At 42.5% G+C, this 23,262-nt stretch overlaps 1 protein-coding gene across 13 annotated transcripts in view; it reads right to left on the bottom strand.

Annotated features, from left to right (window-relative positions):
- The window catches only part of PTK2 (protein tyrosine kinase 2), a 189,832-nt gene that overhangs the window by 30,131 nt on the left and 136,439 nt on the right, over nucleotides 1-23,262 (bottom strand). For 9 of the 13 annotated variants that reach the window (XM_077932700.1, XM_077932702.1, XM_077932701.1 and 6 more), the window contains 9 exons: nucleotides 19,525-19,581; nucleotides 18,278-18,298; nucleotides 17,120-17,217; nucleotides 14,229-14,313; nucleotides 11,725-11,825; nucleotides 10,019-10,134; nucleotides 7,977-8,077; nucleotides 7,036-7,125; nucleotides 4,245-4,449 (listed from right to left, as the gene is read on the bottom strand). In XM_077932700.1, coding sequence (XP_077788826.1) covers nucleotides 4,245-4,449; nucleotides 7,036-7,125; nucleotides 7,977-8,077; nucleotides 10,019-10,134; nucleotides 11,725-11,825; nucleotides 14,229-14,313; nucleotides 17,120-17,217; nucleotides 18,278-18,298; nucleotides 19,525-19,581 — 874 coding nt within the window. The remainder of the gene's footprint in view (nucleotides 1-4,244; nucleotides 4,450-7,035; nucleotides 7,126-7,976; nucleotides 8,078-10,018; nucleotides 10,135-11,724; nucleotides 11,826-14,228; nucleotides 14,314-17,119; nucleotides 17,218-18,277; nucleotides 18,299-19,524; nucleotides 19,582-23,262) is intronic. The other 4 variants (XM_028736077.2, XM_028736084.2, XM_028736091.2 and 1 more) reach the window with 1 other exon arrangement.

The following is a 23,262-nucleotide window of genomic DNA, read 5'->3' as shown; positions in this document are numbered from 1 at the left end:
CGTTCTACTCAGGATGCGAACGAGACTCCGGAACGGATCCTGTTTGCATCCAGAGGTACCACTGTACATACATACAATGAACAGGAGTATTTCTCTCTAAATATTCCCAGTTCTCAGGGCCTGGGGTCGGGAAAGCCTATCTGTCTTATTGCTGGAACTGTGGCAAGGAAGTCCCATTTCATTACTCGTCTTCAGGAACAAAGCAATTTGCCCCCACCTTTTGCACACCCCAATTAACAACCCAAATCCTAGCAGCACCTTTGCTTTAAAGAGCACTCGGTGTCGTTTGCAAACTGTCACGACAGCTGCAAACCTCAAGAAACTGGTCTCCATGTACACATGATGAACAAACCATTTGTTTATCGAGTTTTTATTTATCTGTCTGTTGTAACAGTTGGATGGAAACTTCTGTCATTCTACTTGGGGAAGGGTGGAAGAAATGGGGGCTCATGACCGCAACACACTAGCTCATTAAAAGCCACAACTTACAAGAGACAGTCCATAGCTAAGACAATGAAAAACATGTAGAGCTACAACCAGCTAAAAATGGGAATCCTGATTTCTTAGCTGCATGCCCGGCAAGCTATCTATGAACATCACCGTGGTGTCTCCAACACTCAGTAATATTAAGTCTAAACAGATGCAGCAAGAATTCATGACATTTTTCACTTTCAAATTTAGAATCAACCCTTTTCTTTTCAGATAAGCTATGTATTTCTAGTTTGCTTTACAGAGGTGCTAACACACACATTGCCCTGGTTCCTCCGAAACAACCTTGCCTGTATGCTTACATGACAAGTTTTGAAAATGCTTAACTTCTAAAAGCTGAAGAGCCATGGATAAAGTTTGCCTTTGAGCAATGCCTCCCATCTGCCATTCCAAGGAACGACACTAGTGAACCCTGAGCTAAATCTAGCCCCTGAACCAAAAATCTGGTGCAGTCTTCATGGCTGTGCTGGTTGGGGCTGATTGGAGTTGTAGTTCAAAGCATCTGGAGAAAGCAAGCTTGGTCTGCACCAGGGGTGTCCAAAGATTTTCCAAAGAGGGTCAGATTTGATGAAGTGAACATGCGTGAGGGCCGACCAAAGTTGCTGCCACCTTTTTTTAGGATTGAAGTTCTTGAGTGTTTTTTTAAGATTGAAGTTCTTGAGCTTTTTTTAGGATTTTACCACAGAAAATAAACAACTGCCACAGGGGCCAGATTAAACCAACTGGCGGGCCGGATTGGGCCCCCAAAACAGACTTTGGACATGCCTGGTCTACACTGGCTGGCAGACTCCAGGGTTTCAGATGTCTTCCCAATCCTACCTGAGGATAAAGGTAAAGGTAAAGGTACCCCTGCCCGTACGGGCCAGTCTTGACAGACTCTAGGGTTGTGCACCCATCTCACTCAAGAGGCCGGGGGCCAGCGCTGTCCAGAGACACTTCTGGGTCACGTAGCCAGCATGACATCGCTGCTCTGGCAAGCCAGAGCCGCACACGGAAACGCCGTTTACATTCCCGCTAGAAAGCGGTCCCTATTTATCTACTTGCACCCGGGGGTGCTTTCGAACTGCTAGGTTGGCAGGCGCTGGGACCGAACAACGGGAGCGCACCCCGCCACGGGGATTCGAACCGCGACCTTTCGATCGGCAAGCCCTAGGTGCTGAGGCTTTTACCCACAGCACCACCCGCGTCCCTGAGGATACTGGGGATCAAATCTAGGACCTGGCTGGGACTGATGGGAGTTGCAGCCTAAAACATCTGGACAACACAAGGCTGGCAGTGGTTGACCCAAAAAATAGGGTACAGGATATGGCAAGCGACATTCAAGAGGGCTTTGCCCATTACCATTCTCTGCTCCCTCCTAAAAGTGGCCTTCTGAAAAAGGATTTGTGAACCAAGTCCCAAACTCATGTGTGGAAACCAGCTGTGGTCATCAGTGGTAAGGGTTTCACACATGCTCTGAAGGACTCTCTAATTATTTTGGAAATCCAAAAGCTAGGCTGAACCATAATTCTCACAACAGATTCCTGGTGTAACTCCTAGTCAGTGCTGATAAATGAACCCCCAATTTTGGACCCTACAGCAAGACTTTAAAATAGGGAGCATCAAAGCAACCCTGCCCCCAAATCCTGATCTGCTGAAATGAAGGCAATCCTCAGTTGTTTTTGTCTCTGCCCTGACAAAGAAGAGTGTGAAATGGAAAGGACTCTGAGAAGCTTTAATCTGCTTGAAGCAAAGGATTAAAAATAACACATAAAACTGCCTTTGTTTGGCCACTGGGAGGGACAGTCCATAGATGGGAACAGCACAACGTCTGGAGATATTTTTGACTGTGCCTTTATACAGCTGTTCTAATGCACTCTTAGCATTTTAAAGCTAGAATTCACAGGAGGTCAGGAAAGTCAGTTTGAGCCATATTTTTCCCAAACTGAATGTTATTTGTTGCACAGTAACGGAACATGTCTTGTCTTGCAGCTTACCCTGCCAGATCTTAAACAGCTTGAAGGCATTCAACTAATTTTCTTAGCAAAGTTGACATTTTATTTGAAATAGCCATCAGAATGCATTTTTCAGTAAAATACCATTATCCAACTAGCCACAATAACCCTTGACAGTGCAGTCCATGCCCTAAAAGGGAATCACATGTTGTTATATTACTAAATAGAAGGCAATCTTCTCAAAGTTCTTCAGACTAGTGTAGTAGGACAGAGTTGTGTTTCTTAATTTATATTTATTTCCTCACATTATGTGAGGAAATTCACACACACATGTGTGAATTAGTCAACAGCAGATGCAAAAAAGAAAAGCTTCTAAAAAATTTGGTTTCCAAGGGCATGGAAATAAAATATTTGAAATGTGCTCTACGACTGCCCAAGGTTGCATCACCAGCAGAGAATTTTCAACCCTTGCAAGTAAAAGGGCTGACATAGCCTTTATGGAGTGAAAGCAAGGCCAAGGGATCTTTGTCCAGAGAAGGGAGAAAAAAGACTTGTGAAAAATAGAAAAGTTCTTCTAAGAAACAGCAATCCTCTACTCCGCCTATTCAGGTGAAACAGGAAGCAGTGTTTACTTCTTGACACATACGGAAAACGCCAGTGTCTTTTTTGCTAGAATGTTGGGAGTTCAGCACCTCTTAACAATTCATCTCATCCTGTACATCTCTAACTGTTCACTCAGTATCTGAAACCCTACACCATGTCTCTACACCAAGCACGTGGGAACAATTTCTTTCTGGTTGAGGCACTAAAAGGACCGAATTACCTCCTATGGGGCAAAGGGGACATTGGCCTGACCCTAACACTTCTCAACCCAAAACAGCTAGTTCAGACGGCCTTTACAAAGACAGTGACTGGTTGTTTTTACTGTGCTCATTTTTAATTTATTTTTAGGAGGGGGCTTCTGCTGGAGGCTTTTTGTTTTTACTTTTATTATTTTTATAGTGTGATATATCATTATACTGCTTACTACTATTAGTGGCCACTGTCTTGGAAGCCCTAACAAAAAAGCCAGGTGAACACTATTTTAAGCAACAGAAAAGTGAGAATTTAGGGCAGAATCTGCAAAGCAGCTGTAAAAGGGGTTGGAGTGCCTATTGAGCCCTTCAAATACACATGCTCCAAGAGTCAAGCGGCAGGACTGTATGGTCAAATTCACCCTCCACAGCAAAAATAATAAAAAGGAGGGGGAGGATATCAACCACAGATTCTATGAAAAAAAGGTAGATAAATAAAACCATGGGGGAAAGGAAATAAGATGACTGAAGTTGAATACATTCTGGAAGTAGCACTTGGTAGGTATTCAGTGGGACTGACAAACATAATATATACTGATGGGAGGCTATGAAACAGAACAGTCACACCAAATATTTTATTCAAATATTCCAAGATATTTTTTTTAAAAAACCCTGCTTTTGTTTAAAATAGTTACCGTATTTTTCCATCTATAAGATGCCCCCATGTATAAGACACCCCCTATTTTGGGGGACTCAGATTTAAGAAAATGGGGGGCGGGAAACTATCCGTGTATAAGACACCCCCGAATTTTGGACATTATTTTTTAGGGAAAAAACCCAGTCTTATACATGGAAAAATATGGTATATCCTAAGTACGAACAAGCATATTTTTATTTCAAAATAATGCCATCGATCCCTCGGTCCATCCTCCTCCCTCACAAACACAATCCCTTTAAAGCCAATATCTTAACATAACAAGATTAGCACATAACATGAGATGCTAGCAGACAAGAAAGCGATTCTTACTTCAGCTGAGCTTTAAGTTCCGTAAATCTCGGCCGCCTGCTGGGGTCATATGCCCAACATTTGGTCATAAGGCTGTACAGAGTGGGAGGGCAGTTCGGAGGCATTGGTAACCGCTCGCCATTCTCAATGCGGCCAATCACATCATTGTTCTTCACTCCTTGAAAGGGCTTTATGCCATGCATTAAAATTTCCCACATACACACACCTGGGAAATTGAAAACAAAAAGTGAGCAGTTAACCTGAAACAAGAGTATCTGGGGGGAAATTATCAGCCAGGTTAAAGACTTAGCTAATAAAGTTTTGAAAGGATTTGTTTTCTCAGGCATACAGATAAAGGGGTGACTGAGTCGTTGAACAATAGCTAGCAATAATGAGTTGGAAATTGTGCAACCTCTCAACAAACCCTTGCGTTTTTGTTCAGAAATCTGCCTCAGCAGACTACCTATCTGTTGTTCTGAACCATGAATATTCACCATGGAATTTATGCTCCAACCACATAAAGGAAGGATATACTAGATTAACCGTAAAAAGGGAAATTCTTACTTATGTGTGCACTCCCATTTTTGGAGGAGACAGACACATCTAGGATAAAACCTATTCTCGGAATAGGCAGGGTACAGTTGCTAGGATACCAAGGGGCGAAAGTTATCTACTTTCCGAATCTGAACCCAACAAGCTAAGGTTTCTCAACCATATTGTCTGGGCTTAATCCAGACAAGATGAGGGTACTGTGGGAAAGTACATATAAGATTTGGACAGGTGGACACGGTTTGCCAAAATGGCCTGGCAGGTCAAATGGGAACGTCTGGTGGGGCAAGTCTGGCCAGAGGTTCCTGCTTAATTAGAAGAAAAGTGGAACTTAAAAAAACCACCACACCACCATTATAACGAAGGAAGTAAATTGATTAACATAGTTCATTGGCATAAAAAGCTCAAATTAATCTGTGTTAACAAAGCCTCAAAATGGTTTTCCACCCCAAAGTGCTGAAGAAGTGTGAAATGGTACCTTTTTTTAAAAAACATACTCATTACCACACTAAAAGGCCATGTTTAATACTTCCCTTTCTTATTAACTTATCACAAACCAAAAGCTGCCTTAAAAAAGAAGTGTGCTCTACACTTTCAGCCCCACTTACTCAAACTGGCCTTAACCACTCATTCAACTAAATTTTTGGTTAATCAATCAGCCTGCAAAACTTCACCATCCTAGTCATAATGATGAAGAATAAGCAATCCTTGTTTTCTACATTTCCCACAGGCTTGTTCTTACTTGTGGATGGTTCTTGACAGTATTTCAGTCTGAGGTTAAGTTTCAACAAAGAAAAAAAGCTGAACCAAGAGACAAAGTAGTTTCAATCGAAACTATGCTTAACATGGGTAATCCAACAAAAATTGCCTTAGGAGCTGTTAATAGCTGGGGCTTTCTACCCACAATGCCTTTCCTGTGACCAATTAAAAAATAAATTACTGAAGAAAGAATGCCCTAACTGCAATATAAAAATAATCATGAATCAAAAAGTACAAAGAAATGAGCTTGTTTTTGTTGCACCATGCTTTTATTAAGCAAAGTGAAGCTGATATCAACCACCCCTTTTGGCATATGCTCAGCTTATTACAAGGGATGAAACCTCTCCTGCCTCTTGCCAAGTACAGAAATAAATACAGAAGAATTTAAGAACTTCCAGAGCCTAGCTGTATTCACACCTTTGTTTGTCTATATAAATGAGTGTTTGTGAATGAATGAATGAATGTTTGTGTGTGTATGTATGTGCACACATACAGCAAGAACCACTGATATTGCATCACAATTTAGCATGGGCAAGATAACCAAGGATTGGGCTTTGTAGATGAGGGGGTGGAGTTCTACTAATCAGTATTACCATTTTTATGCTGTTTTGCTACTCATAAAATGTCACAGCAGCTTACAAAGTAAAGTAACAACAACATCAATGAACACCAGCAGAACCACCACAAGAAGGAGAATCGAACACCAAAGGCTGCCTGAAAAACCTGTCTTCACCCATCTCTGTAAAGACAGAAAAGGCAGAAGACATTCCTCTCGGGAGAGAGTTGCAGAGAGCATCAGGAGCCACTCTACTGCAGCTACTTCAAGACAAACAACATATGCAAGGCAGAACACCACATCCGGCACTAGCTAAAGCTTCTGAGTCATATGACAAAGCAACTTCATCACATAGTGTGCGTTACTAAAGTTTAATATGAAAGCTACCAAAGCTTGTCTAACAATGGGCTATACCAGGCGTCTGGCTTTTCAGCCAAAGCAGGTGAAAGGCACTCCAGCCTACAGCTACCAACATGGAATCCAGGAGCAATGGTTGATCCAACAGTACCTCCAGACTACAATTCTGAACCTTTCAGGAGGGAGAAACCTTGTCCAGAGACAAGGCATGTCCCAAGGCAACCAATTTACTGACTCTCAGTTACTGGGCCACCATGAAGCCCAAACGGCAATGGTATCCCTGCTCCCACATAAGCAAATGCTCATCATTTCTTCCTATGGGAAAAGTAAATCACACGCCACAGTAAAAGCAAAATTTGCCTTCCACCCTGTCATTAGGTTGCCCAGCCTCGCTGACATGGACGCAGAAGAATGATGCAATGTACGTAGGTCTGTGTGCAAAATCCAGAGGTACATTGCACCCCATAAATCCTTTAATATCCTTCCACAAGGATGGAGGGAACTTGTCAGTGTGAAATATATGGGGAATGAAAGCCTATAAGTGGTTCACATAAAAAAACAACCCTATAAATGGAGCTCATCATCACTTACCAAACATCCAGACGTCACTGGCTGAGGTAAAACGTCGGAAGTTGATGGACTCTGGTGCCATCCACTTGATAGGCAATTTTCCTTTGGAAGCTGGAAGGTATAAATCACGACTACTGATGACCCGTTAACTGCTAATGCTAAAGTATATTCAACTGATTATCTTCAATAGTATACACACTGTTCTTTCTCCTGGCCATTTGTAAAGATCCTTTTGTGCCGTGCTTCTCAGAGTGTAGCGTCAATTACAAAGGCGAAGACCAAGGAAAGTGCCTCACAGTTGTACTTTCACGAAAGGAGTAGAAGTAACAGCAGAGACTAAAAACCTAATGTTACTGTCAATGCCACTTGCATTGCTGATTATGATGCCCCTTTGGTTGCTGTTTACTCATCTCCTGCTGCACTCTGCACTGCCTTGCTAAGACACTGCCTTGCGGCAGGCTTTTCTGCCATCCGATCTCTTTGGTACTCACATGCACTCTGACTTCTTCAAAGTTTACAGGCCTTGCTTTTCACTAGGCTGGCCCAGAATCTGGATTGTTGTTCCACACACACCACAGAGGGCAAGAGGGCAGAACGCATGCAGCTTGGCTCCCTAACTTGCCATTAACATAAATCAGGTGTGCAATTCTAAGGAAAGTGTGATATTTTAAACTGACAGGTGCTGAATGTCATTGGGCAGATAAAATCTGCTTACTTATTTAAGAAAGCTGCAAAGATAAGCAGAATAATTTGCAGAAATAACATTTCTCCGGCTTCTCCCAAATTTATTTATACAACATTGGTTTATTTCTTAAACTGGGCTGGGTTTGTTTTTACTTGCCATTATACTGTAGTTCTGTATTATGTTGCATGTACCATCTTAAAATCAACTGACTTAGTAAATACAATGATGTTGAGTACATTTTGGAAACCATGACTTGATGAACATTCCCCTTTCTTACCTTTATAATACGTACTATCTTCCATATACCGGGACAAACCGAAGTCACCTAATTTCACACAGTCCGTGGAGGACACAAGCACATTTCTAGCAGCAATATCCCTGCCAGAGGACACAACAGTTATTTCCTTTTCACATAAATTTAAGGCATCAAAAGTTTTGACTATTAGCAATATTCTATGCATTTCATCACACTGAAATCTAGCATCGTTCTCCCTTACTAACCCGAGTTATCTCCTCCTGGTAGAAATGACAAGTGCACTACCAGTATCGGACAGCATGGAGGGCCGTTCCTGCTCACCTGACCTCCAGTCGGTCACATTGCTGCAACTTAGGCAGAAAGGGGGGAGAGGGGAGAGGGCACTGTGGTTCAAACACACTGGTGAAGTCAATCTGGTGCTCTTGCCAGTGTGTTTGCACCATGCCAACCCTTCTACCCCCTGGTAAGCAGCAGTGACACAACGGACTGGAGGTCAGGTGAGCTGCACTAGCCTACCACTCTGTGCACACACAACATAGTATATGAAAGTCTGTTTAGGATCTACAGAGAAAACAATGCGAGTATTCAAGAAGCTACCTTATGCCCAGCCAAATCAATGCTCCTCTAGGATAACCATCTGCAGAAGTCAGACATTGCCCCGTTACCAAAAAGTCAGTGTAAATCACTAAATTGAGACCTTCTTTATGTTAAGTGTGTGCAACACCTTCAAATCTAGGGCGCCTCTCTGCTGATCTTGCCCTATCCATGTGAAGTTGAATTACAAAATCTTCATTAGTTTCGGACTCTTGCCTCTACCGTACACACAATTTCTTCAACATGAAGAGCAATTATAGCCCATTCTCTAAGCTAGTAAAGTACCAATCCACTCATGTGCCTCTGAGTGATAGCAGGTGCTTGGAGAATCACAACAACTGGGAAGTACAAGAGTTTCCAAATTTCTGTTGCTCATACCTCTCTCACCATATAAATCAGAACTCTCCCATTTCTCCTCATGGTGAAAAAAGCTTGCATTTCACACCAAAGAGGAAGTGCAAAATGCTTTTTAACACTACAGGGGGGAGCTTACACTTCCTGTTTCCCAAATTATTGTTCATGAAACCCCCAGTTTCAATCTCAACTCCAGCATAAACTCAGAAGGTGGCTTTAATCCCAGGTCTAACTGGGATTTTGTGAGGATTACAAGATGGAGTGTATGGAGTACTTTGAACACACTAAAGTAGCCTTTGCCAACCAAGTGCCATCCAGATGTTTTCTGCCATCCATATTTAATGCAACATTTTATTCACTCTTATTACTTAGAAATCTGAGGGGTTGTTTCTACTGGTTTTCAGTTTAACTGCAGCAGAAAACAGCATGAGTATAGTTCTTCCTGCTCTTAAGAACACTGCTGGTGAGCTCTCACATTTTGAAAGGGTTTCAAAATTGCATTTGCAAATCACCAGAAGATGTCTTGGCAGACTGACTTGCTGCAAATATTTTGTTTAAAATACTAAAAAGCGGCAGTCCAGCAGGTGTCACTCTTCACTAAGTCTCTTGAGTGCAGCTGCATCCCCAACAGGGGAACAAGCAAATGAATTTTGGAACTTCAAAGTTTTATTCTAAACTTGGGAGTATTTTTATTCACACAGTAAATTAAGTTCTAATACATTACCGTATTTTTCGCTCTATAAGACACACTTTCCCCCTCCTAAAAGGTAAGGGGAAATGTGTGTGTGTGTCTCATGGAGCGAATGCAGGCTGCACGGCTATCCCAGAAGCCAGAACAGTGAGAGGGATCGCTGCGCAGCGCTCCCTCTTGCTGTCCTAGATTCTGGCTTAGCCGCGCGAAGCCTCTTCAGGGCATGGGGAGCCTTCATCCCGCTGCCCTGAGGAGGCTTTGCGGGGCTATCCCAGAAGCCAATGTGAAGATGCACTTCTAGATAACAAAACATTTCTCCTATCTTTAAGCAGTATAGCCAAACAGTCTGGCTGCTAAAGAAGACAAACATACGTATGCATTTGGGGGTCTGAAACTAAAATTTTGCAGGTTGAAGATGTCTTACCTATGTACAAATCGTTTGCTCTCTAAGTAGGCAAGTGCTGTGCTAAGCTGATAAGCATACAGTATCAAAGATGCCAGATCCAAGTTGTATTTTCTTACTTGCAAAAACGACCGCAGCTTTATGGATGAAAGAGAGAGGAAAAAGTTCAGGCAAAATAAAAACACAGCTGAATGAACAAGTGGGGTCTGTGACAAAATGTTGCTGTCTGGGGTGCTTTTATTTATTGTTCCAAAATATTCGACACAACCCCATTTTCCGTCTCCCAAGCTCCAGAACAGAAACCAGCAGTTGAGTGACTACTAAGTATACCCAGCCTTAATTTTTCTTTTGGGGTAAGGGGCTTAGTCTCTCCCCCCCCCCCCCAGTTCTTTTACCTCTGCAAAACTTGGGAGCCTCCCCATTCATGCCAGTATTTCCCCCCCATTGGCCACATTTGGGCCACAATACTATTGGGCATTTATATTGCCAAAGGCATTTGGATACCCTTGGGAAAAAGTCATATAACAAACAGGCCTTGCTCCCCTATCCCACGCTGTCCACCAGAATGCTCCCACAGGCATCTCCCTACTTGTTCTTGTGGGTTTGTTGAGCTCTGCCTAAGCCCCATTCCCATGGATACATGACAACCAGCAGCCCTCTGTTGTGATCCCTAGCTCACCTTAAGACTCCCTGGGTCTTAAGAATGCTGCTGCGCTACTTCCTTCATGCCTCACCCTGGGATGATGGGGCCTGATGATCACTCTCACCTATTGATACTCTTATTTATTGTTTACTGCCTGGTCTTTGCTTGACTCTTTAGAGTGGGGTGGGAGCCTGTGGCTCTCTCGATGTCGCTGGACTACAACTCCCATCATTCCTGAACATGCCCATGCCCAAACACCACTTAGCAGAAGATGTGAAAAGAGACCAAGAGGTCATAAGGCAGATATGAGCCCTGTCCACCCAATTCTGCAGCAAAAGCACTGGACCGGGCTACAGCCCACAATATAGCCAAACTGGTGGCATTCGGCTGACAGTGCTGAATTGAAACCCCCGCTCCTCCACTTTACTATATTAATTTGTCAGGTGGAAGGAAGTGGCAAATACGGTAATCACTTCAGTATTTTTTTAACAAGTAATATGAATCAAAGCATTTCTGGGGAAAAGAAGGAAGACGAAAACAGGTTGCCGGCAGCTGTTGGGAACAGCATTAAGGGGATAATAATAGAATTTGAAACAACAATGCTAAAGCATTAGAAGGGAACTGAGCTGTGTAATCTGTTACACATAACAGTTACCCTAGTTCAATTCTCAATTCCACTGTATAACCTGGTTCAAGCAAATCTATTAGGAATAGCTCTCTCTCAAGGGTAATATGGTTTTACTTGTTACCCATTAATACACATCTTGTGCACAGCATGCATGAAAGTTTTAATTTATTATCAGTTCCACTCTCTGCTTAACTACAAAGAACCCCTTTGAGGACTATGAGTCAAACAGCACCGGGGTAAACAGGTGCAAATCTCCCATCACCAGCACAGCTAGGCCTGATTACTCCAGGGTTGAATTTGAACCCCAATCTGTGCAGCTGCAGAGTTTTGATGAGTGTCTTGGAGTGCAATATTCAAGCAGCAAATACATGGCTGGCAAAACAAGCAGTCCTCCCAAATCTCTTTATAAAACATCTGCAAGACTTAGGCATACACAAGCTTCTGAACTTTTCCTACCTCTCCTAACGTACAGAGCTCCATAATGATCCAGACGGGGTTTTCTGTGATAACGCCGATCAACTTGACGATGTGAGGATGATCAAACTGACGCATTGTTACTAGAATGGAGAAAAGTAAGCTTTGTTGTTAAGAATCACACTGTGATCTCAAAGAGGATAGGGTGGTGGGCCAATGACACTTCTGGGAACAAGAATTTAAGTTACAAACTCTGGACTAAGAAATCAGAAGCACTTCATGTAATACTGATTCAACATGAATGCACATCACAGGTGGCAATTTAGCACCACTGATATTTCCACTGTAAGTCAGCAGTGTCTTTCAATAGGACTAAACAAGGTACTCCAACTCAACAAAATCTGTTTGGGTTGAAACCCTCTAGAAAATTAATACCAGGCATTGTGGTAAAAGGAGTAATACTGAAGCCCAGCTTCTTCTTCTTCTTTGTAAGACACCTTAGCATCTCTTATCTAGTCACAATGTTTATGAATAATTCAGCTATTTATCCTTCATAAGGGGAGGAGGAAGAATAGTTAACTAGTTAGGATTGATTCATAATGTTGTTACCGTGGTGATAGAATTTAGCACTGACATGTGTATGGAGTCCACAAGAAAATCTCATTTAGTGCTTTGGTGTTTATCAGATCTTATTTATTATGAGCATAATTGCTCTATTATCAGTCTCATCAGAAAAACAGCAACACCTCACACTTGCTAAAATGTGCATCTATTTATTCATGCTGTGGAAGAGACTTCATTCTATTGCTGAACCTGGAACGCCAGCCTTTTATCTCAGAACGGGCAGAGAAACATTCCTAAAACATTTATTAAACATAGCAGTTTTATATTGGTTGCTCATGCTTTTCCCGCAGTTACAAATTATATGTGTTATTCCTCTGTTTAAACTATTTATTGAAATCCTAGATTTATGAATCAAACCCACACCTTCTATATGTCTAGGTTTTGAAGAGTTGCTAGATTATGTGGGGGTGAGGAGAACAGTGTTATTCCTGACAAGGACCATTGGCGTCAAACACTGCAATGTCTTTACAACTAGATTGCTGGTTGTGGTTCCTTCCAGATCTCACATAACCATTTTAAAACAGCTGTACTGGCTGCCAGTTCATTTCTGGGCCCAATCCAAGGTGCCTCCAGTTTCATTTTAAGCAAAGCTTTCCCCAAATTCAGCATCTAATTCCAAGTTAGTTAGGGGGAGGGAAAGGAGGAGAGAACTGAAAACTCAAGACAACCAGGTGTGGAACTCCATGGCCTTTCTCAAATGAGCAAACTGAGGTGTGTGTTTTCTACACACAGATGGAAAGTATGAGAAAGTACTTGAGTCATTTCTAATATCAGCAGAATCCTGATTTCTGGTATCAGCAGATTCAGCTAGAAAATAAAAAAAGTAAAACCCGGTTTCTCAAGCTGTGCTAGCCGTCCATTTGGCTTGATATGCAATTCAGGGTTTTATGTGTACATTGGTATCAGAGTAATTCAAATATGTGGCCTTAAAAACAATTTGTATATGCACATATCTGCATACAGTAAGTAAAACCCTACTTCAAGTTAACGTAGAGTTGATGGCAACGGAACAGAGTAATCTGTCAAAAGAACGTAAAGCTCAAAATAATGAAAACGCTAAGTTTTTTCTAAAAAACAAAACTTATACATCCATGCAACCCCTGAGCATGAGCCAAACCTTGGTCATGCTTAAAGTGTGGAAAAAGTAGCTTTAGGTAATGGAAGCTGCTCTGAGGCATATTGGTGTTATTTGCTGCCCTCTCATTATACTACATTATAAACTGTAAAGAAGCCAAGGCCCCCTTCTGGAAAATCTGAATGCATATGGCCACATTGCCTCTTTAGCTGCTCCCACATTTATTTTCAAAATTGAGGCATTGCTTTATTAAAAACACAGACATTGGCTTGGAACCCAGAAAAGGCTGGGGTAACAACTTCAACATGCCGCAAATGGTTCAACTTGTCAGCAGCATGAACCAGAATTGGTCTGCCTCATAATATACAAGCTACATGAAATTGTGGTGATAAAGTTCACTTTCTAGCTGGCCACAGGTTCTGTTCCCCTGTTAATAAAATGTGTGCTGCAATGACCCACCAGAGATGTTGCAAGCACAAAAAACATAAAACACGGCACTTCAAAGGGCTATAAAATTGGTGATATGGTAAAAATATAAAATACTTATTACTCTGAGCATTAAGTACACAAACCATCCTGAAACTAAAAGGTAAGTCAGCTTACAGCTTTCAGGATGAATTTGGGCCATTATTTACATGCCTTTGACTCTGAAAATTCATCATTTAATGCTGCTATGTTTACAACATAACGAAGAATGAAGGCTAGAAAACTTGCTCTCAAAAACAGATAACTGAATAAAAGCAGGGATCTCAGAATTCTAAGAGTATCTTAAATTTTGTGGCCATATGAGTCACATTCCCCACCTCGTCTTACTGAAATGTAAAGAGGAAGTGATTTTACAACTTACAGGCTTCTTGCAAGAATTTCTCTCGCACACTGTCTGAGGTGCAGTTTTTACACGTTTTGATTGCAACCGCCATGGCAGGGTTTTCCTGCAAGACAGAAAAACCACGTTGTAAAAATGATGGTCACCTCCTGTGAATATTTGTTTCTTTGGAACTACAACCAACAACTATGAGAGAGGGTTTTTGTTTTTTTGCAAAAAATCATCGTAAGTTACAAGTGTATACAGTGGTGCCTCGAAAGACGAAATTAATTCGTTCCGCAAGTTTTTTCTTCTTGCGAGTTTTTCGTCTTGCGAAGCACGGTTTCCCATAGGAATGCATTGAAAATCAATTAATGTGTTCCTATGGAGACCGCTTTCCAGGCTGGCGGTGCGGAGAAGGGCTTTTCTCCCCACCGCAAGCCTTCAGGACAGGTACGGGAACAGAGGGGAAGGCGCGCAGCGCTTCTCCTCTGTTCCCGGGGCTTGCGGTGGGAGGAGGGTTTTTCCTCCCCACCGCCAACATTCAGAACAGCATTCTGAATGTTGGCGGTGGGAAGGAAAACCCTCCTCCCATCACAAGTCTTCAGGACAGCCATCCGAAGGCTGGCGCGGGGAGAAGGTCTCTCCGCTCCGCCGCCAGCCTTCGGAGCAGCATTCTGAAGGCTGCCGGTGGGGCGAAGAGACCTCCTCCTGCCGCCAGCCTTCGGAGCAGCCTTCCGAAGGCTGCCGGTGGGGCGGAGAGACCTCCTCCCGCCGCCAGCCTTCGGAAGGCTGCTCCGAAGGCTGGCGGCGGGGCGGAGAGACCTCCTCCCGCTGCCAGGCTTCGGATGGCTGCTCCGAAGGCTGGCGGCGGGGCGGAGAGACCTCCTCCCGCCGCCAGCCTTCGGAGCAGCCTTCCGAAGGCTGGCGGCGGGAGGAGGTCTCTCCGCCCCGCCGCCAGCCTTCGGAGGAGGTCCGAGGACAGTGGGGAAGACACGCTGCGCTTCCCCGCTGTCCCGGAGATTTCCCTATGGGCTTTCGTCTTGCGAAGGAAGCCCATAGGGAAATTCGTTTTGCGAAGCGCCTCCAAAACGGAAAACCCTTTCGTCTAGCGGGTTTTCCGTCTTGCGAGGCGTTCGTCTTGCGGGGCACCACTGTATTTTCATTCAATTAATTCATATACATTGGCAATGTTGTTCTTAACATTGTTGCATAGAACACATCTTAAATGTTTTTTAAAACATATTTGCAACAAAACATTACTAAGCATTCTCTCATTCTGTAATAGTTTTGAAAAACACAGAGCTTGTGAGTCATTTTGGAGGCAGACTAGCATCCACTGGTACATTTCTGGGTGATTCCTCCACCTTTGTCCAAACCTGAGACAACTTAAGAAAATGAGAAATCAAACTGACACAACTTTTAAGTGAGTGATGAAAAACTCCCCATGCCACAGAGTGTATATGTGTGTGTCTCTGTGTCTGCACCCATGCACCCATGCAAGGATGTAAGCACACACACTTTAAACCCAAATATCGATTTATATCTGCCACCTTGCAAAGAAATCCTCCCCATGCCAGAAGGACTCTCTAGGGTGCTCCCCATTTTATGTGATTTCGCATACTGGGCCGGGGGGCAGGGGTGGTGGAACAGAATGGAACCTGTATACAAATCACCTCAAATTCTGGGTGAAATGTGCAGCAGTAACAGTAGGCTGTGTATGATATCAAACAAGTATTTTGACGGACAATGAATTATAAGGGCTGCTTCTAACTTATTTGGAGACACAGGTACGAACATGTAGGCCTGGACAGATTAACATGAGCAACATTTAGCCACATTATGTAAAATTCTCTCTCTCTCCCCTCCCCCCTGGTAGATCCCAAAATGTGGTGTTGAAGAACTACTGCCCTGCCCTGTACCCTTTGACTTACAAGGTACCATAGACTTCTAGCTTCTTCAAATACAAGTTCATGAATAGGAATGAAGGCACATGTCATGCCCTTCAAGTAATAACGAAGGCTCCACAAATAATCAGAAAGCCCAAACTAAAGAATTCTATCCCTGCCAAGCCATGTGAAGCAGTAAGACGGAATGATATTTCACCTCCCAGGTCAGAGGTCGGCTCCAGACAAAGGTGGTGGATCTCCTTTGCAATTCTTGGTTAGAGCATGGTGCTGATAACACCAAGGTCAAGGGTTAAATCCCCATATGGGACAGCTATAATATATTCCTGCATTGCAGGGGGTCATTTCCAACTCTACAGTTCTATGCATAGCTGTCAACTTACAGATTTGAAAATAAGGGGCCAGCAGCCTCGAAAATAAGGGATCAGCAGCCAAAATAAGGGATTTTCCGGACACAGGTATGTTCAGCTTCTGAGCCCCTCCGAGCCAAAGACAAGAAAGCTCAGCCAGCAGCCAAACAAAGCCTCAAGCGGTGGTTCCCACAGCGCAGCAACCCGGAAAAGGGGATGCAGCAAGGAAAACCACCATCACCTCTCTGCTGGGAAGCGCTGAGCAAAGGCGAGTCCCCAGGCAATGCAGCCGATTTGATTGGCACAAGGTATGTAAGCTCCACCCCCCAGTCATTCTTAGACTCCTTATTGGGTGAGCAATGCAGCTAAGCAACACAGTTGGAGTCTCCCTCCTCCCTGGCCAGTAGGCAGGGAGGGAGAGGAACTGCTTCCTTTGAAACCCAGGAAATTTAAGGGACATCAATAAGGGACAGCAGCGGGACACAGCACTGGGATAAGGGACTTCCCCGCCAAATAAGGGACGGTTGACAGCTATGGTTCTATGATTCTTTCACTACTCTTACTGGATAAAATAATGTTTATCCACCTAACGTATATGAAACAGTTTTCACAGAACGCATAATTACAAGAAAGAGAATACACTTGATGAAAGTATGAAAACATTAAGGATACCTACTGGGGTCACGTAAACTCCTTGATGAACGTCTCCAAACTGCCCTTCACCAATGCAGCGTCCCAGTTCAATCCGTTCTCTCTGAATCTCATAATCCCTGGCTATTGAAACAGAATCCATTTAAATGTCAATCTACTGATGAAAAGCTTTCAGCTGAAATAATCCACAAGATGCCAAAAAATTCAAAAGTAAGCCGCACAAATGATTGGCATTTGAAAAACAGATTAGAATTTGCTGCACGCAATCTATAAAAATACGGTCTGCACAGCAGAATCCTCTTAAACAACTGTTCGAATGAAAACCCTGAAAAGAATGCTGTGAAATCCAGACGTACTGAATTAGTTCCAATGTGTTTAGTTATTATTAATGCAATAAATATAATTAAAACATCTTAATTGGATTATGACCTACAAGACCACATGGAAAGAAATGCAAGTAGCCTAGATTCTATGGGTTAGCCTCCATAAACAGTATGTTTAAGAGTTCTCTGCTATATTGTCTTTTGGGTGCCTGTGGCTGGAATCCTTTGCACAATTACCTGAGAGTAAGTTCCACTGAACCAAGTGAGGCCTACTTCCAAGTAAACATTCACAGGATTGCACTGTTAAACACCAAATCAGCCTGGAGTATTTTTAAAGAGGTGCAAGGAAGGAGATAGTAAAAAGAACCACCTATATTCTGGTGATGTTTGATGCAAAATTGACATAATGAGATTGTGCATTATTTATTACTTTTTTCTATAGTTTACTGCATATTCCTAAGAAAACCAGTGGTTTCCTAGAGCATGAAGCAATGTATCTCCAATCAATTCATTTATTTACTTGGAAACATGCTTTATTTCTCATTTCCGCTGCCAGCTACCTCCAAAACAACTAACAAGTACTTTAGGTCTTATTCTATAACACTTCATTTACAGTATTTGTAAAAATAAGTGAGTACAGCTCACACGATAAAAATGGGCTTAATATGTCCTACACATTTTTTAATTGACTAATGCATTGTCCTCTTTAAAATCCCAAAGCTATCAAATATATTGGCTAAATTCTCACAATCAAGCTAATTAATATTTTATATTAATAAAGTCAAGTTTTTTTAAAAAAAGACACCATCACATCATTCCAAAGTTGCAAGCACAGAGATTATTAAAGGATCTCCTGTTACCTTCATCTATTCCATAGCTTTCTGCAGTGCAATTAAGAGAAAAATCAAACACTTCCTTAGAAATAGCTTCTTCAAATTCATAAAACATTTGGAAAATACTTCTAATATTTAAAACCCACAGACACAGAGATGTTGTATATTAATTTAGTGTGAGCCCCACAAGTGTAAAATCTTAATTTCATTTTGCCACCATCTTCATGACCCAAGAGAGGCAAAGATGTCATTGGTAATCCCTGTTCCCAGCCTTTATTTGCAAAGTGCAAAGGCTTCCGAATATGCAGTGCTCACTTCTGAGATCTACCCTCTCTCATTACTATGGCCAAAAACAATAGAAGCATCCAGCCAGCCCCCCACCCAACCCTGCAAGGGGTTTTTATTTATTACATTCATGTCCACTCTTCCTTCCAGGGTGGCCTACATAGATCCAAGTTCAGCAGATCCACATAGCCATTTTCCCTCCTTTGGGAGGAGGCTGAAAACTTGCACTTGCAAACTGATATTTCCAGGGGCTAGCAGACATCTGGTCTCACAAAAGGAAAAAAAGAAAGAGGGAAGAGACAGAAGCAGTCATGGGCCTGGCTTGTCTAGGCAAGTCCTAAAATTGACCAGTGCCACAATATCCAAGACTGAATTTAGCACTAAAGCAGCTAAGCCGAAGCCCCATTAATGCAATGCTGTTTGTCACTGGACTGTATTTCAGACTGCAGGCAGGATTCAAGCGATTGAATGCTCCCCCCAAATACTCCTTCAACATATAAACAGGGTCTGCCAGGAAAGCTTCCTCAGTGGTATGCTAGCTGCATACGTCCGATGTGGGGAAATCAACTCTTTTGAGCGCTCCCCTGAAATGGTACAAACTAACAACAGATATACCACACCAAGTTTTTCCTCATGCATTTTAAATTTTAATGGTTTACTTGGTGTCTACAGTTCATTTTCTAACCTGATGGGTCCCTTCCCCCACTAATTTCTACTAGGGTGTTTAATTGTTAGCTTTGTTTCATGAATCAAGCACAGAAAGAAGAAAACAGAATGTAAATCCTATAAGAATATTCTTGCCCACAACATTTCTCTTTTAAAGCCATCCTATTTTGAAATGTATTGATCTTCTGACCAACAAGTTACCTAAAACCAATTGAACCAAACTGAAGCCCATGGATCTGAACTGGCATAATTGCAAACGGCTTGTTGATTGCTGTTCTGGTGTTTACAAATATGACAAACTCCAGAATGAACATTTTACTTACTTGAGGGCATGGTATAAGTATCTTCTTCATCTATAATCTCTGCATAGTCATCTGTTTCTGAAAGGAAGGAATCAGAGAGTTTGTAGGAGGACTGACGTTTTGGGGGGTAGGGATACTGCTCCCTTTCCCATTTAAAAAGCAAAAACCTGTAGCCTTCTCAATCTTCACACAAATCTGCTTAGGCCACCATGACTAAAGTTTCCCCATGCACAAAGTTATTCATGGAAATGAAGATGATCTCATTGCCTACTACATTATACCACACAGACTTGTTTTTCAGACGTTAGAGACAATTTGAATGCATCTTTTATTAAATAGTAGACAGTTCCCCTATTTAGTTCTATTAGTCAAAATATGAATTAAGTCCTGTCTGTATCATCAATTGAAACTTCCAACTACAAGGCCCATTATAATCCAGTGGTGTAGGACAGGACTATAAATCAAGACCCTTTCTAAGAGGTGCAAACAAGCAAGAACTTTGTATATCTTATGCATGATTAACAATTTGAGGATGCAGGATCCACTAGCAGCAAGAGTCTGATGCTTAGTTTCAGTCTAGAGCACTATGGAGCGATCTGTTCCCTTAAAACAAAACAAAAACAGAAAGATGGATTGCACATCTACATGAAACCACTGAGCTGGCCAGGTTGCTCAGGGGGGCAAGACAGTTTGAGCATATTACACCAAGCCTGGCCTGACTGCACTGGCTGGGCCCAATTTTGAAGTGCTGATTTTGACCTAAAAAGCCTTAAAAGGCTCAGGACTGCAATACCCCAAGGACTGCCTCTCTCCATATGACTCTACAGACCCTGAAACCATCATCTTCATCATCTTAATGTGCCTCCTTCATGAGCGATCCAGAAGATGGCAACATAAGAACAGGCCTTTCTGCAGTAGCTCCCCATTTGTGGAATAGTCTTCTCACGGAGGTTCGGCTGGCACCTTCATTATATACCTTTAGGCACCAGGGGAAAACACTCCTCTTCAACCAATCTTGCTGATTAACATCCTATTACATTTTGAATTGTTTGTGGGACAGGGTACGGGGAAGGGGGTTGAAGGTTTGTTTTTGTTTTTATTCTGCATTGTGTATCTTGTATTTTTAAACTTGTATTTTTATTTTGTGAACTGCCCTGAGATCTACAGATGAAGGGCAGTATACAGATTTAATAAATAATAATTGTGAATTCCATCTGCAAATGAATTTGATGGCTTATATTTGTCTATATTATTCAAAATTTATACAGAAGTAATTCACTGGAAGCTGTTGTTGTTGTTTAGTCGTGTCCGACTCTTCGTGACCCCATGGACCAGAGCATGCCAGGCTCTGGGAGCTAAGTAATGTTAATTATAAGAGTGGCACCAGGCCCGTTGCCAGACCAACTGTGTCCTTCCAACCCTGCTGGGTGTGAATCCCTTGCAGACGACTGCAGTGCCTGGAGACAGTCGGGACATGCATCCATAGCAGTGACAAGAGGAGAAATAACCGCTGGGAGGAGCGCAGAGAGAAGGAACACCATGGTACATCTGCAGTAGCACAACCAAACACCCTCATCTGCCCCAGCTGCAACAAAACATGTCTCTCCTATATCATCCTCTACAGCCACAGCAGGTGCTGCAACCTTCCAACAGTCTCCTTCAACCCAGAGGTGCATCCCTCCATTGTCTTCCAAGAGAGACAGATGCTTACAATACTCAGTAGTAGTTCACTGGGAACTAAGAGTGGCAAGTTTGTTTATATAAATCTGCCTTGGGCTTGGATAGCTCAGTTGGTTAGAGTGTGGTGCTGATAAAGCCAAGGTTGCAGGTTCAATCCACTAACGGGACAGCTGCATATTCTCTATTGCAGGGGGTTGGAATAGATGATCATCAAGGTCCATTCCAGCTCTACAATTCTATGATTCCTATCATGCCAAATCTATTCCACTCCTGCCAGGACCTCTAGAAAGGAATGGAAAGCACATTCTTGCCCACTAACTGGGATAAATATCTGAAAGCCTGCACTCTCACCCCAAGCCTCCTCTATGAAGTCAGTATGTTTAGACCACAATTCCCAAAACATCTGCTCATCTGTTCATTATAAACACTGCATCTTCATAAAAAGTTTAAAAACACAATAGGGTACATAAGCCACTGTTCTAAAAACTTGCTGGTGAGAAAGTGCCAATGGTTTTCCCTTGATACTTGTGTGATGAACAATTCTGGACCACCAAACCCTGTCCCTTCTCAACCTCCAAACTCTGGTGACATATCCTGGCCAAGCCTAAGTGCTCCTCTGAAAATTCTTCACCAGTTACTTTTTGAATGAATATACCACCCCCACCCCCCAAAAAATAGTGGTAATATCAATTGTGAATGGAGCAGATTAATTTAAGTGGTTTGGTATCTCTGCACTAAGCATGAAAGTGGGATTTTGTCCCTTTCCCCATTACTGGTTTTTTTTTGGGGGGGCACTGATTTAGATGTATTTTTTCCACTTAAAACTGGTATACTCTGTACCAGAGACCAAAATGTAAGCCCCTTCAGGTCTTTTCATCTCATTCTATCATTTGAGTTCAATTTTCTGATTATTCCAACTTTTTAAACTCGCCTTCACTCTTGAACTTCTCTGCATTCACTATTTATTTCGTCTCCTTGATCTACTCATTCTCCCTCGGCCACCTTGGGTGACTTACTCCTTGTCGCTCCTACTCCCTGTAGCAACCTTTGACCACACCTTTCTTTATGCTCAGTCCTCCCATTTGTTCAAAGCTTCAGCTCCCTCCACTATCAGTTTTCTGATACTCCGAGATACTGGAAAGCATCTCTCCACCAAATCTCACATCTCAGTGGTAAAAACTGCCCCTCCTTCATCTGATCTGTTCTCAAGTTTTACCACTTCCTTCCTTTCGCTTTGCTGTATCATCTCCCCCCCCCCCCAAAAAAAACCCAACCCTCTCTGGCTCTCAGCAAACAATTCAAATGCTCACCCATATCTACATTCTCTCAAAAGCATAATTGCTAGAGATTTCCTGTTCTATTTGTCAATTTAGGTACTTTCAGTTCTTGCGGTGTAGTGTGGTGACTAAAACCTTATGACTGGATGTGAAAAACTCAGGCTAAAATTGTTTCCAAGCCATGAAGTTCACTGGGCAGCCTACAACCCAGGTTCTATCTCAGCTTAACCTTCCTTACATTGTTGATGAGAGGATAAACAAATATAACCCCAAGTAACCCCCGAGTTTCTTTGGGGAATGGCAGCATGCGAACATGATACATAGAATAAAAATCCACCTTCGCTGTTTCCTGCTTTGCACAGCCCAGCACTTAATCATTAGCTGCTGCTGTCTCTAAATTAAAGTGCAGATAGAAGCAGTTGCAGCTGCCATGGTGCCTACTCAGTAGTATGCCCTGTTCAATTCAATGGGGCTTACTCCCAGGTAAGTGGAGTTAGGACTGCAAATTTATTCATCAATAAGTAGGTTTAGCATAGTGGCAATAGGATGCTATCCTCAAATAGGATTATGGCTGAACACTGAACAACCCTGAACATGTAGCATTTCCCATATAAAAGCATATTTTAAAAGCTATGGGCATACCTTCCCAATAAAGAGAAATAAAGCATGCTTTATATGATTGTTATTATTTTGCTTTCACTTTATTACTCTTACACAGTCTTAGGGGTGGGCTTTTTCTTCACTCTGTGCAGAGGAAAACAATGCAGAATCATAGAATCATAGAGTTGGAAGAGACCACAAG

The sequence above is a fragment of the Podarcis muralis genome, chromosome 8 (assembly GCF_964188315.1).
Source record: "Podarcis muralis chromosome 8, rPodMur119.hap1.1, whole genome shotgun sequence".
NCBI classification, from domain to species: domain Eukaryota; kingdom Metazoa; phylum Chordata; class Lepidosauria; order Squamata; family Lacertidae; genus Podarcis; species Podarcis muralis.
The sequence above is the reverse complement of the archived record's forward strand: the minus strand, read 5'-3'. Positions and strand labels throughout refer to the sequence as shown.